This window comes from Salmo trutta, chromosome 21 (assembly GCF_901001165.1).
Source record: "Salmo trutta chromosome 21, fSalTru1.1, whole genome shotgun sequence".
NCBI classification, from domain to species: domain Eukaryota; kingdom Metazoa; phylum Chordata; class Actinopteri; order Salmoniformes; family Salmonidae; genus Salmo; species Salmo trutta.
The window spans coordinates 31,449,722-31,464,763 of record NC_042977.1 but is presented as its reverse complement, the minus strand read 5'-3'; the positions used below and the strand labels follow the sequence as shown (position 1 = coordinate 31,464,763).

At 40.6% G+C, this 15,042-nt stretch overlaps 1 protein-coding gene across 1 annotated transcript; it reads left to right on the top strand.

Moving 5' to 3' along the window:
• Positions 1-618: 618 nt before the first annotated feature.
• On the top strand, positions 619-14,657 carry LOC115157165 (kelch-like protein 14). Its single transcript, XM_029705175.1, has 9 exons — positions 619-1,210; positions 2,095-2,983; positions 5,135-5,256; positions 10,449-10,538; positions 10,705-10,783; positions 11,355-11,545; positions 12,050-12,208; positions 12,476-12,633; positions 12,979-14,657. Exons 2-9 carry the CDS (start codon positions 2,103-2,105, stop codon positions 13,117-13,119), a joined length of 1,821 nt encoding a protein of 606 aa, XP_029561035.1. The 5' UTR covers positions 619-1,210; positions 2,095-2,102; the 3' UTR covers positions 13,120-14,657.
• The last annotated feature ends 385 nt before the right edge of the window (positions 14,658-15,042 follow it).

Below are 15,042 nucleotides of genomic sequence, written 5' to 3'. Positions count from 1 at the left end.
ATGTGTTGTGAAATCTGTTGTGAAATGTAATGCAATGTTTTTAATTGTATATAACTGCCTTAATTTTGCTGGACCCCAGGAAGAGTAGCTGCTGCCTTTGGGATCCATAATAAATACAAATACACTCCTTCCTTTCTATAGTGTAGGCCTACAGTAGACCTATGTCCATGTCAAAATAACTATTCTATCAAGCTACAAATATCTGATTACTTCTGCTTTTAGATACTAAAATAGCTATATAATGGATGTTTATATGCATAGCAATTTAACTTGATACAATGTGGCTGGTTATTGGAATGAGGATGAATTTATGCTCCCAGAACATAATTTTGTCAAACATATACAAATATGTTTTATAATTAAAATTCTAAAACTATTATTGGTAATATCATACTCTATGTGCAAATGTGAGGCATATAATCCACTAAAGTTGGACTAGCAAGAGCAGAATGAGATGAGAGGTTATTTTGGCGATGGAGATTAAGGCAGGGGCTTTTTGTCATTTGTGCGAGACAAGCCATTCATTCATCCATCCAGTTCACAGCCAAAAAAAGGCTGGTCCCAGAAATTAGCAGTTTCAGCTCAGCAGCAAAGTCGTCGGGCTGTGAAGGCAGAGAGAAATTGACTAATTAGCAATGCGCACTAAAACTTGACGGTTCTCTCTATAACAGCGAGGGAAGACTCGGTTTTTCTCCCCCTTTCTCTTTTCTTTCTTCCATAGATGTTTGAAATCGCAGTCATTTACGCTCGACAGTTTTTACAATAGCCTTGAGCCATAATTTTGCGAGTCTCTCCAGCATCCATACCCCTGCATGGTCTCTCTCCACTGGCCATGCACGACCGTTTCTCTCCCCAACCGTGGATTTCCTATTACTCTCGTTACGACTCACTGAGCCCCAGGCCCAAGGATAATGATGTGTTGTTTCTTGGTAGCATAATTTGTCACACGTATATTTCTTCTTCTTCTTCTCTTGCAGAAAGCACAGCTCCCTCTCACACACTCACACACTTCTTGTTAATTCAGAAGAACAAATGATCAACGCCAACAAATAACCTGAAATAGTGACTTTATGAGTGAGAATCAATAATTATTTTGTGGTACCGACCATAGACTTTTAAAGGAAAGGAACATATCTAAAGAAAAAGGAGAACAAAGAAAAATCAAGTGAGATTATTGGGAACCTGAAGCTTTTTACAAGCTCGTAATCAGGTAAGTTTGGCTTGATCTGAAGCAAGCTGCTCACATCATTTAGTTGTGACAGGCGCTTTAGAGAATGTGGCGACTACGAAACAAGGTAGTACAGGACGCTTATATCAAGTTTACAAACATTTTTCATGTAGTAAATGCATTTTTAGCGTTGTTTAACTACATACACATGTGCATGTTTCATTTATATTGTTAGATTGCTGCGCTGAATAAATAATATCCGATACTCATGTCTGAATAGTCAGGTAAAAGGGGAAAAAGCTTCCGCACTGAGCACAGTGATGTCGGCTGTGTGAGGGACAAACTAATTGCTTTTGTATCACTCCGTGCGTGCATTTGTGGATGTGTAAATTTGATCATTGTGAGAGTGCAGCAAGATAAGAGGAGAACGATAAGTGTTAGCTGAATGCTGCATATTATCTTTGCATAGGGGTTGCCTTTTCCCATATCCAACAACTTAAATTGCGTTATCAAAGAGAAGGCGCTGCAGCATCACCTCTCATAGTTTGTTTTGACAATGCGCGTCAAACCGCAGCGTCAATTGAAATGATCTTGTCTTGAAAGAATGCAAATAGCAATTGAATGGCACATTCTTGGGACAATACGTTTTTATTTTCTCTTGTCTTCCGACATGAGCCAAAGTTGAAATGGTAGCCTACCGGACCGAACTATATTGTTCATTGCAGAATAGTATCGGCGGGAGCAGCATGATGGTTTACCGGTTCGATCGGATGCATATTCATTTAACTAACCATTATGATCGGTATAACGTGAAGGTATTAGAGACAATTCCCTCCTGACTGTAATGATGGTATCATGTTATTTTGTTCATAGATAAATGGGCTAGATGTAGGCTAAATGGCTTGCATGGTGTATTTGTTGCCTAGGCGAAGTCATGTCCAGATCGGGTGACAGAACATCCACCTTTGACCCTACACACAGTGACACCCTGCTGCATGGGCTCAACCTGCTATGGAGGAAACAGCTTTTCTGTGATGTGACTCTCACTGCCCAAGGACAGCAGTTCCACTGCCACAAAGCAGTGCTGGCGTCCTGCTCTCAGTATTTCAGGTGTCTCTTTTCCAGCAGTCATATGCTCAACAACGAGGGGACCAACAACAACAAGGACCAGGGGAGCAGTGGTACCCCATCTTCCTCCCCTGATGACAAGCTGATGGCAAGCACCCGGTCCATCAACAACCTGGTCCTCCAAGGCTGCTCCTCCATCGGACTACGGCTAGTGCTGGAGTACCTGTACACTGCCAACGTCACGCTCTCCCTGGACACTGTGGAAGAGGTGCTCTCGGTCAGCAAGATCCTTAATGTCCCCCAGATCACCAAGCTCAGCGTGCAGTTCCTCAACGACCAGATCTCTGTACAGAACTACAAGCAGATCTGCAAGATCGCAGCACTGCACGGCTTGGACGAGACCAAGAAGCTGGCCAACAAGTACCTGGTGGAGGATGTGCTGCTGCTGAACTTTGAGGAGATGTGCGCCATGCTGGACGCTCTGCCGCCCCCGGTGGAGTCAGAGCTGGCCCTCTTCCAGATGTCTGTGCTGTGGCTGGAGCATGACCGGGAGACTCGCATGCACTACGCCCCGGACTTGATGAAGAGGCTGCGCTTCGCCCTCATCCCGGCCCCAGAGCTGGTGGAGAGGGTGCAGTCGGTTGACTTCATGAGGAGTGACCCGGTGTGCCAGAAGCTGCTGATGGACGCCATGAACTACCACCTGATGCCCTTCAGACAGCACTGCAGGCAGACCACAGCCAGCAAGTGAGGATGTACACGCACACACGCACGCATGCACACGCATGCATACACATACACACACACACACACACACACACACACACACACACACACACACACATACACCCACACACACACCCACACATACACCCACCCACACACACACCCACACACACACACAAAAACACAAACACACACACAAGGTTAGTAAAGATACTACCTTGTACACTTGGATAAGGTTAGGGTTAGTGAGGATTCTTTAGAATGGTCTAATCTACCTTATTTTCCATACCATCTCACACTATAAATGTGTTAACTCTCTGTAAAAAAAATGAAGTGCTGAAAAGATGGAGAAACATAACTTTAGTCAATGGGAAGCACATTCAGGCATTTCTTCCAAAATACGAGTTATCACATTATTCCCAAAAATATATAGGTCATTTATAATTAAACATAGACACACTTGTAAAACGTATTACATAAGAGCACATGAAAACTGCTATTGACATTACCTGGGTAGATATAACCTATAAATACATAACCTAAATATTTTTTAATAGCTTGACAAGAGCAAGGAAACAATTCATGGATTATAGAGTTGTAGGTCTGGGTGATCCATACCGAGAATGGCTGCTTTGTCTGCCTTACCTACAGTACAACCATGGCTTGTCATGGTGTGTTCGTCATGATCAGCATTTTCCGAGACAGTTAATGGACAGGAGTTGCCAGGAAGATGATTGATTGGTGGTGCTTGAAGCTGCTGTTGTTTACAGCAAACACCTTAGTTAAAAACCTCTTGAAACATCCGAGTTTGTATTATAAGTCTGAAATATTATGGAGCAATTTTGACTTTTACATTTGTTGAACATTATCTTCTTAATTCAGAAACAGTAGGCTTTATGATTGGAAAACTAATCTCACAGTATTGGAGAAAATAGAAATAAACAATTATCTTGCACTTGTGGTGTATAATGTATTTACCAGAGTAATTTATGGCATGGTTAATTTCCTTATTTATTTCTCACAATATCTTTATGGAGCACTGTTTCCCTATTTAATGGAAATCAAAGAAAAAGTCATGAGCAATGGAGAGGACCTGCATGTCCTGTAGCATGTTGCCATGCCTAGTAGAGACTCCTTAGTGAGATGTCCATACATGGGTCCAAATGGAGCACAGATCTAGGATCTAAACTTGTCATATTAATATCACATGCCACTGTTTCTCTCCCCTCAATTAATCAGCATTATCTATGTCCAGTGGTCATTTGCATATAAGAATAACCCCAAAAACACATGAGTGGGCCATTATTATCCACTTAGACGTTGGTCATTTAGTCATAAAAAAGAACAATACAAACGTCTGGAATTAATGGCCATGTTGTTTAAACGACTGTTACTTTGTGGTTAGTTATTTAATTGCATTGAACTTCATTCATAACAAGATGACTGGACTCAATGTACAGTAAAGTTTGTGGCTCGGCTACTTCACAAACAAACCCCCAGAACTCAAGAATTATGTTGAACAATTGGTTCAGAACTGCCACATGGAGAGTCTTGACCAATGGAATAGCAATATTGATCTACTCTACTGTATATTGCCCAGTCATACTTGCGTCACTGTATGTCACCCTGTAGAAAAGTTCTGATGACTTCACACCTAATTGAACAGATATCTTTAGGGTGTTAAACCCCGTTGGACAGAAAGCATATGAAAAGCAAGCAGGTTCGTTCTTTCACATCAATTCAGAGACAAACAGTTGTGATGTTACAAAGTCTAGTTACTCTGTTATTACCATGTTATTAAATAGATACAGTGTTCAGGTTAATACACAATGTTGTTAAGATGTTACTACTTTGATCTACATAGCTCATATAGTGTTGGCCAATAAGGAAGTGTCTACATGATGGGGAACATTATTTTGTTATCTGAATCTTTCATATAGGATATGCTACAGTTCGATGACTTCCAACACAATGAAGTTGTAGTGATCAGTTGCAGTTGGCTTGGTACTATAATGAAAAAGCTTGTATTTTTGTTTGATGTTGGTGGTTGTTTTATTTAATCTATATCAGTTATGTAATCTTTGTGTTTCCTACCTCTTATCCCCACACCTCAACCCCCCTCCACCCCAACCCCATCCAAACCCAAACCCCTCCACACCCACTTTACTCCAGGATTCGTTCCAATAAGAGGATGCTGTTGCTGGTGGGTGGCTTGCCTCCTGGACCTGATCGACTCCCCAGTAATCTGGTCCAGTACTATGATGACGAGAAGAAGACATGGAAGATCCTGACTAGTGAGTAGTAGCCCCTTCTTTTACATGAAGCTTCTTCTGTTATAAGCATCAAATGAATCAACGTTCTATCAACGTCATATTTGATCTTTTTCAACATGCTGATGTTGAACATCAATCGATTATTTTGGGATGATTTCACAAAAAGTCATACACAGTTTATGTCTCATTTTAGCCAGATTTCAACCTACGAATCAACAATAGGATTTCAAGGGTTGGTTTATTTCAAGTTTAATGTTACGAGGCTTTGCCTTTAGCACAAGTACATTTTCTGGTAAAATGAGGGAAGAAGGAAGAAGTTCCTCAAATTCCTAGAGGTAATGGTGTATTACTAGCACCTTTAGTAGGTTTTTAATCAGAGTGTGACTTTACAGGCACACCACCATGGCATGGAGTTTCCCTTGTTTTTGCTGAAATCTCCTGGCAAAGACGCATGGCCAGATTTATAGTCATCTAATGACATAGTGGCGTGTAGATGTAACATTATAGAATGACATGTTACTGTCCAGATAGAATGACATGTTACTGTCCAATATATTAAGATACAATATATTATTATTGAATATTGAGTATGCCAGATAGATAGTTGAGAGATATAGAGAAAATAAACATCCCTCCAAGTTAATAAAACCATTTTGGTATTTGGACATGCATCGACAACTTGAAAAACCTTGCAAAGCTAAAAGCACATTTTGTGGGTATTCTTTGCCCAATAACTTACAGATGTAGGATCTTAATTTGAACCAGTTTGCTACAGCTTGAAAATAATCCTGCAGCAACAGGAAATGTGAATTATTATGTGGATAATAATGAATGGCCTTTTTTGTAGGGGTTGACACGTTTCATTAGGGAAGTGGAAATTAGGAACTTTAGAAGTCTTTTTAAATCTTGAATACACTGCAAGTTTGCATTTCCTGATGTGCAACAAAATAGTCAACATAGTAACCCTTTACACTCATACCCGTATACAGACTGAAAATGGCAGATTTGGGCACTGATAAAACGGCTAAATTGGAACGCAGCGGCTGTACAGTAACATACTACACATGATGTCAGAGCTCTGTCCCTGTGCTTCACAGCACTGTATGAGTTTTGACTGACAGCCATTCTGAACTTGAGCACCTTGCGCGACAACAAGATGCCCCCATTGGGCAACTTTTGCACATTATTTGATGTCTGAGTGAGAAATGCTGTACATTAAGAGGACTCAATGTATTTAGAAAGATGATACGTTGAGGAATATAATAAATACTGCTTTGATGTCACACATGCAAGCCAAACACCTGTGAGTCCAAATGTGCACTTGTCATATACAGTGTCAACGTTTATGATCATTATGTTCGATGTACAGTTATGATGTCATACCCTGGGTTGTTCTGAACAGAATGAGCCTATTTTTGTTTATTGTGAAGAAAATGTGTCGGGCCACACACACCTGAATGCACACGACTCCTTTCTATGTGCACCAAAATGACATTATGTTTCTCTGAAATGCCTTGTGGAAGCCTAACACTGTAAGATCGTATTTTATAAATTAGCTAGTCATGTTGGCAATAGAACAGGCTTTCAAATGATGCCCACCTGACCCAGATAGCGATTTATAATGAACTGTTTTTTGGATTGCGTAAACAACAACAGTAATTGTGTGATGGCAGGGATGCAGGGTTGTGTTCCAAAGGAAACAACTACAAGTGTGCTTGTTGTAGTTCCTCAACGGCACAGCTAGGAGAGGTCAAAAAGTACCTTTTAGTTGAAGACTGTTCTTTGAGTAATAAAAGTGCATTGAAATGTCTTAGGAACTGTGAACACTTTGGAGAGGTGTGTGTCCACTTGGAGATAACAACAAAAAAACTTGTCATTTTTGTGTCTTATGTTGCACCTACCCCACATTTTCCAGGAATAGTCTTATCATGTTACTGAATGTAACCAGAGTAGTTTCAGTTTTCGTTATGATCAAATGCGGCGAAAAGTACAGTAAATGTAAAAGTACAGTAAATGTAAAAGTACAGTAAATGTAAAAGTACAGTAAATGTAAAAGGCACATAAAATCAACAGTCTAATGTTTGGATTTAGTCTTGTGCCGGGTTGTTTTCTAACTTCTAATCTGCAAACTGTTCCCTTTCAATTGCTACCATAGTTATACATTTTCATATTTCTTCTGTAAGAAACATTTCAACTTAGCCCTATCCATATAGGCCAATTCCCATGAGTGTAAAGGGTTAAGATCCTACATCTGTAATGCTTCTGCAAATACAAAGAACAAGCTTTCTATTACACTACTTGCCTCAAGATATAGTGTCCTATGCTCTCTCTCCCACCTGTCTATGTTGACCTTTTGAGAGACACCACTATATTCTTGCCAAATTCCAAAGGTCAAACAAGTGCTAATGGAAAACCTTATCTGTCCTTTGCATCATCATCTGTGTCCATATTGAGTTGTTGTCCTCTGGCCTGGCAGGGAGCATCTCTCACTAATGTCGCTCCATTCATACATATTAACCACTGGTCTACCTCCCTGCTGTCATCTCCTAGACCCCGTACACTCTATTCTCCCAATACAATACAACTTTATTGTCCATTTGTCAGAACTGCTCTCAATCACTCCCATTCAACACACTAACAACACTTGTCTCACACATGCCCATAGTTATTTCTGGTCCTGGTCTGATATTGCCAGTGTCATGTACCATGATACCATTTCAACACATACCATCTGTAGCTAGACAGAATTGTAGCAGTGGTTCCAAATACTATGCACCTGTCTGCTGTCTGTCAACACTCAACAAGCTACATTTCTGCTCTGTTATCATTAGTGTTACATTAATGGTATTTTAACATTTCCTCTTGATTTTGTCAGCCATGTTACCAGAACAGGCATGCATACACAATGACTTTCAGCCTCATTGATATTTCAGTATTGACATTTTTCTCATTAAAGCTCATTGGTATAAAGTGTAACAACCAAAAGGTCAATGGGGATTTCCATTATTCAAAACTAAAAGTTAACACTCAAATGGTCCGTGTCTGTGTGGAAGGACAAAACTGCAAAATCATCCCCTTAACGTAACACATCGATGACCACCTGATGTAGCTGCTACACAATGGATGTGGAATAGAGGATGATTAACATTCAATCATAACTTTTCAATGAGGCGAAGCCTGAGAGGGATAGCGTTTGATTAAGACATTTATCAACACAATTTAGGGAGAGTCTGATCCCTCTTGTCGCGTCAGATCACTGCAGCTCGTCTGTTCTAGAAACTAGAGGAACTCTTGCTTGCCATCTAGTGTACCTATCGCACCGTGAAGAAGCAGGGAAGGGAAGGAAGACAAAGACATTGGCTCAGTTAAAGTAGTGACTCTGTCCACCGCTGCCTGATTCTCCAGTACCTGAGCCAACCTGGCATTAACACCTCATGGCTTCAAAAATTCATCTTGATCTAAGCACAGTACTGAACAAAAGAATGCAATGTGGTGGGATGCAACACTAACGATGTTAGATGGCTGTAGTAACGCAGCTTTGATTGGTGCAGTTGCCGTGGAGTCATTCAGTCGACCCCAACCAAGTGTGTTTCTATGCTGAGGTGTCTGACTCCCTCTAGTGAACCTGAGAGCTTACTGTAAAGCCAAGGCAAGGCCAATTCTAAGGGATTGGGTTTCTGCGACATAGTGGTTTTACAGTTTAGGCTCCAGTGGTAAATATGGAACAATTTAAATGTATTTTGATATCAACATCTATGAACATCATGATCCCTGATTCAGAGATAGATCTTATTTCTTTTCAGGCTGTAATGTACAATACTATCAGAATAGGAGTAAAACGAATAAATTAGCAAACTTGAACATAAGTTATGGACAGTAAATCCATCGTTCTGAGTCTATTTACCCTCAATACCATCTGATTTACCCTCAGTGGAGTGCAATGTTTTTTACAGTATCAGATGTTGTTTACTAAGAGCAGAAATCACAACACAACAAAAATAACCACTCGTTCAAATCTCTTAACATCTACTAAATGATAACATTAAGGCATGTATAGGAAATCTACCACCTACACCGCTTGCCAGTGTGTTACACTGAAGTCAGGGAGTAGAATCCCCTTCCCTCAAGATAAAGCTGTTAGTCCTCCTATCTACCGTATCTGAGGCTCTCCACCTTCAATGGAAGACCTCTGCATGTCACACACCCTTATTGAAGATAAAGCTGTGTAAGTCAGTATCTGTCTGAGATAGACTCCCCTCTATGAGAGGAAGACCCCTGCATGTCAGCCAGCCACAGCTTTTGAGATTTCAGAGCTGAGGAGAGGAGAGGCCAATCGGAAAGAAATGAGATTCAAGGCTGTCTAATTTTACAGCAACTGCAATCCATCAGACTAGCGGGGAGGTGACGGTGGAAATGACGGATGGAGACAGACAGGTGGGCTTTACCATGCCACTGATTTACGCTCAAAAGCCCACTCACGGTGCGGGCCTCTAGATTTATTGAGTGAACATGATCATGTTCATTATGACTGTCACCTAAGACCGTTTCTCTCCATCTCAACGGGGGTCACTTTAGCAGGGGAGATGGAGTGGAGAGAGGGAGAGGGATAAGGAGGTTCACCTAGACATTCACACAGTAAACAGGCAGGGAGACTTCACCACCACCAGGTGGTTGGGAGCGTTTGGCCTTCATGCAGTGTGTTGTCGAATGTGAAACAACACCAATTGTCTGAATACTGGATTAAAAGGAATTGTTTTGATTCTTTTGGTTGATTTTGTGCTAGAGTTGTACCTTTGTTTGGAGTACAAGTTACTGCTCTTTTCACACACAGTATAGAGTTTTTACTGGATGTCAAGTTGTGACATGGTGAGGTAGAACCCAGGAGCAGAGAAGAGAACCAGACAAGGAACCAGTGCTTTAGGAAAACGTTCAACAGAAGGTACAAAGTAAAACTGGGAAAACAACCAACACTAAGAGTCGAACTCACTCAGGAGACAACGCACACAGAAAACAAATAAAGTTTCTGCAAAGGGTGACAGAAAACATACCTCTCTAAAAGTAAATAATAATTAGTAACAAAAACACCTGTGTCATTATATTCTCTAAGGCGGTCTCTGCCGCCCTCTGGTGACAGGTGGAACCATGACACCACCATTCTGTGTCCTGCCTCAGCCAGTTTCTGACATCCTCCACTGTTGACTTGTATCTCCCAGTAATGCCTTACAACAGTGCCCATCACTGTGTGGTGGAGGTGGAGAACTTCATACTACTGCTGGGTGGAGAGGACCAGTGGAACCCCAATGGTAACATCACTACTGATACTACTACTAATACCAATACTTATACTAATACAAAACAAGTATCCATGTATATATAGTATTTATATTCATAATTCTCAACATTTTTAGAAAGGATAGGAGTGGCCATATTAACTGTTTATGGATCTTGATTCTGACATGTATTTTGCAGGAAAGCACAGCACTAATCATGTCAGCCGGTATGATCCACGATTCAACAGTTGGATACAACTTCCGCCTATGCAGGAAAGGTAAGTCAATGCAAACAAAATTGACAAAATAATGCAATAAAAATAAATGTGGGAATTATTGTACTGATTATTAACACTGAATTATTGCAGGGTCTGAATGTTCTAACCATTCCATACAAATAGCTTAGTGGTTAGAGCAGTTAGGGTCAGTAACTAAAGGTTGCTGGTTCTAATACCCGAGCCGACAAGGTGAGAAATCTACCGATGTGCCCTTGAGCAAGGCACTTAACCCTAATTTGCTCCAGGGGCGCCTTACTACTATGGCTGACACTGTAAAACATCACATTTCACAGCACCTATCCTGTGTATGTGACAATAAAACATCTTTGTTTATTTTTTTACATACAGAGGTTATAACTGAGTTGTAACTTTGTCCACCAGGCTTCCACACACACACACACACGCACACACACACACACACACACACACACACACACACACACGCACACACGCACACACGCACACACTCACACACTCACACACACACACACACACACACACACACACACACACACACACACACTGTCCTGGTTGTTTTAATGATGTTGTCTGGTTGACACACCCTCCTCAGGAGAGCCAGTTTCTTTGCCTGCTGCCTGGATAAGCACCTGTATGTGATTGGTGGGAGGAACGAGTCGGGCTACCTCTCCAGCGTGGAATCCTACAACCTGGAGACTAACGAGTGGAACTACGTGTCCTCCCTGCCCCAGCCCCTAGCCGCACACGCCGGAGCAGTGCACAATGGGAAAATATACATCTCAGGTCAGACCTCACTCATTTTATTTAACCTTCATTTTAATAGGTTGTCCCATTGAGGTCAAAAGACCTATTTTACAAGGGAGACCTCACGGATCATATCAATGGAAATAAGTTCATGTTGAAAATGCAAAGCTGAAAAATGACTAAAATGAACAGAAAAAAACTATTGTTCTGGAGTATTGTGATTAGTGCAGGACTGCTAAATATCACCTATCAATGCATACACAGACTCGTTGATTTCCCTGCACACTTAGTCAGGATGTGTAAGAACCAACGCTGGAGATGAGAGGCAGGTACGGAGAGTGAACATTTAATATAGCACAGACATGGAACAGGACAGGAACAGTGTCAGAACCGGGGAACACAACGACATACGACAATCAATGCTGAAGCGGGGAACAGACAGATATAGGGGAGGTAAGCAGAGTGATGGGTCAATTGATCCTGATGTGTCCGTTCATAGCTAATAATAACGTCTTTATGTCGGTGTCTGCTATACCACTATAGGAGGAGTCCATAATGGAGAATACGTTTCCTGGCTGTATTGCTACGACCCCATCATGGATGTGTGGGCCAGGAAACAGGATATGAACACAAAGAGAGCTATTCATGCCCTGGCTGGGATGAATGACCGCCTCTACACTATTGGGGGCAACCATCTGAAAGGTAAAGACTGGCATGTATCAGCTACTCTGTTTTCTGCACATAGCCAATGAATGAATGTGGAGTAGAAGATGGATCCTCTGAATACTAGTATATTCTCTATATTCTCAGGGATGCTGTCCACTAATGCTCAGTTCGATTCAATAGCTTGACCCATAAAGCCATATGAGCCCTCTAGCTTGTCCTCAGTTGAGCATTATTCTAGGAATATTGCAGTGTGGAAAATCACAATGGGGGTTTCTCATCGTGTTTCCTTTCTGCTGTGCTCAGGTTTCTCTCACCTGGATGTGATGCTGGTGGAGTGTTATGACCCCAAAGCGGACCAGTGGAACATCCTCCAGACGCCAATCCTGGAGGGACGCAGTGGCCCCGGCTGTTGCATCCTGGACAACAGCATCTTCCTAGTGGGAGGATACAGCTGGAGCATGGTAAAGGCTAATTTCACTATCTTTATCCTACGTTAACGCTTATCCTAGGTTTAGTTGAATTGCTATGCAGTATGTATGATTGTGTGTGAGTATGAAGTTGTGTTTACTTGTTTTAAAAGCACAATAGCTTAGGGTATGTAGGCCTACAGTATGGGTTTAGGAATACCAACAACCTGGTGGCTTGATTAGTTTCAGTCCTGATAGAGACGACCATAGGAGGGACACCGTGAAATACCTTTAAATGACCTTGAAACACCTTTGAAAAACCTTTAAAAAATTTCCCTCATAGACACATGCCCATGTATGAATTAATATAATAACGATGTCTCAACTGCTGTATTGCAGGGAGCCTACAAGTCTTCCACCATCTGCTTTAGCCCAGAGAAGGGGACCTGGACAGAGCTGGAGGGAGAGGTGGCAGAGCCCTTAGCAGGCCCATCCTGCTCCACTGTCACATTGCCTGCCTGTCTGCCCTTCAACAAATAACACATCACTAGGTACGACAGAGTAGCAGGAGAAGTAGGTGAGGAAGAGAATGGGGAGATGGAGTGATGGTGGAAAGGACCATCGATAAACGAACAGTTGTTAACAAATTTTGTGATGAAGTACTCCAATCAGCCGATGGGATGTGTATAAATTATTTTTTTACTGGTTTGACAAAAGAGCACTTTCGTTATTATTGCCTACTGAAGGTTTGAAAAAGTAAGTTATCATGTATTTCCTGTATTTAAAACCCCATCTGTGTTGAACTTCTTCCAGACAATGGACACATTTCATATCAGATTTTTCTTTAATCGATAGTAAGTGTTTTTGGCTTATCTTGATATAACTAGCACGCATAGTGTTGAACTGAATTGTTATAGCTTTCAAAAATCCATTTGTATCTTGTTATTAGTAGGAGACATCAATCAAAAACAGAATGCAGTGCTGTTAAAAATAATTGTCACTGGAAACTGTCTGTCAACCAAATCACACTGAAACGGAACTCTGGTTAATACCCACTGGGCACAGCGGTCAGTTCAACGTCTGGTTTTAATTTACATTTGGTTGAGTTGTCAACTAACTTTAATTCAACGTGAAATCAACACAAAATTTCACAATGTCATTGGATTTAGGGTTAAAAAAGTACGAAATAAACTTACGTTGATGACTTTTTGCTAATCTAATTCGTTTTCCACGTTAATTCAAAGTCATCACATTGATTTTTGGGGTTGAAATGACATGGAAACAACTTGCCCAGTGGGTATGCTCATCTTTATACAACCAAAATCATGATTCTGTGTACAGTATATTGTAAAGCAGAGACATACTAACAGTTGATCTGCTTGTTAGATATCGTTGCCATACTGTACATGTGGCAAAGGAATCCTTCTCCCTTCAAGCTGCAAGCGAGAACAATTTTTACATTCAAAATCTATTCTGATCTTTGTAAAAACAGCACTAAAAACTGATATGATTATTTAAGGATGGTACAATCAAATGATTATTATTTATTGCTAGCCATTGGTATACATTGGTAGCAATGTTAACTGAGTGATAAGGTGGGTTTTCTGTGGTTTTGTGTTCAATGTTACCTGTTAATGTTTAACAGAGCCTATTTTCAGAGATCACAATTCCCCTCAAAAAGAGTATATCCAATTTAAGATAAGGATAAAGAATACAGTGGTCCTTAATGCACTAATAGTGAACTTTAAAAACACTGTGTATAAGAATGGTTCACAAAACTTGAAGTTTGTTGAATTGTTGTTACCTTTAGTTATACTAAGTTCAGAAACATGATGAAAAGTGAATTCAACTGTCATGTATACATCCTACTCATTTGTCTAAGTAAGTGTGCAAGGTCCACACTGAATATTGGTACCTGTTGAAATACATATAGACAGGGTATGTTAATTTTCATTTTTGTAAATAATCGCTTGCAGTGGAAACATTTTTGTGCACTCAACCTGGGATTTATTCTCAAATCCTGTTATGTCCTTTGCATTTTAGAATATGAAAATAAAAAGGAAACTTGATGATTACAACAGTCTCTGAAGCTTGTTGCAGGTACTGCAAATACATCCAGTCAACAAACCCTCACTTTACATAGAACCTCCAGTATACAGTGCCTTGTTGCAGTACAACCCGTAATTTAAATAGATTTTTATTTGGATTTCATGTAATGAACATACACGAAATAGTCCAAATTGGTGATGTGAAATGGAAAAAATTACTTGTTTAAAAAAATTCTAAAAAAAAAAACCCGGAAAAGTGGTGTGTGCATACGTATTCACCCCTTTGCTATGAAGCCCCTAAATAAGATCTGGTGCAACCAATTACCTTCAAAAGTCACATAATTAGTCAAATAAAGTCTAATTGTCACATGATCTGTCACATGATTTCAGTATATATACACCTGTTCTGAAAGGC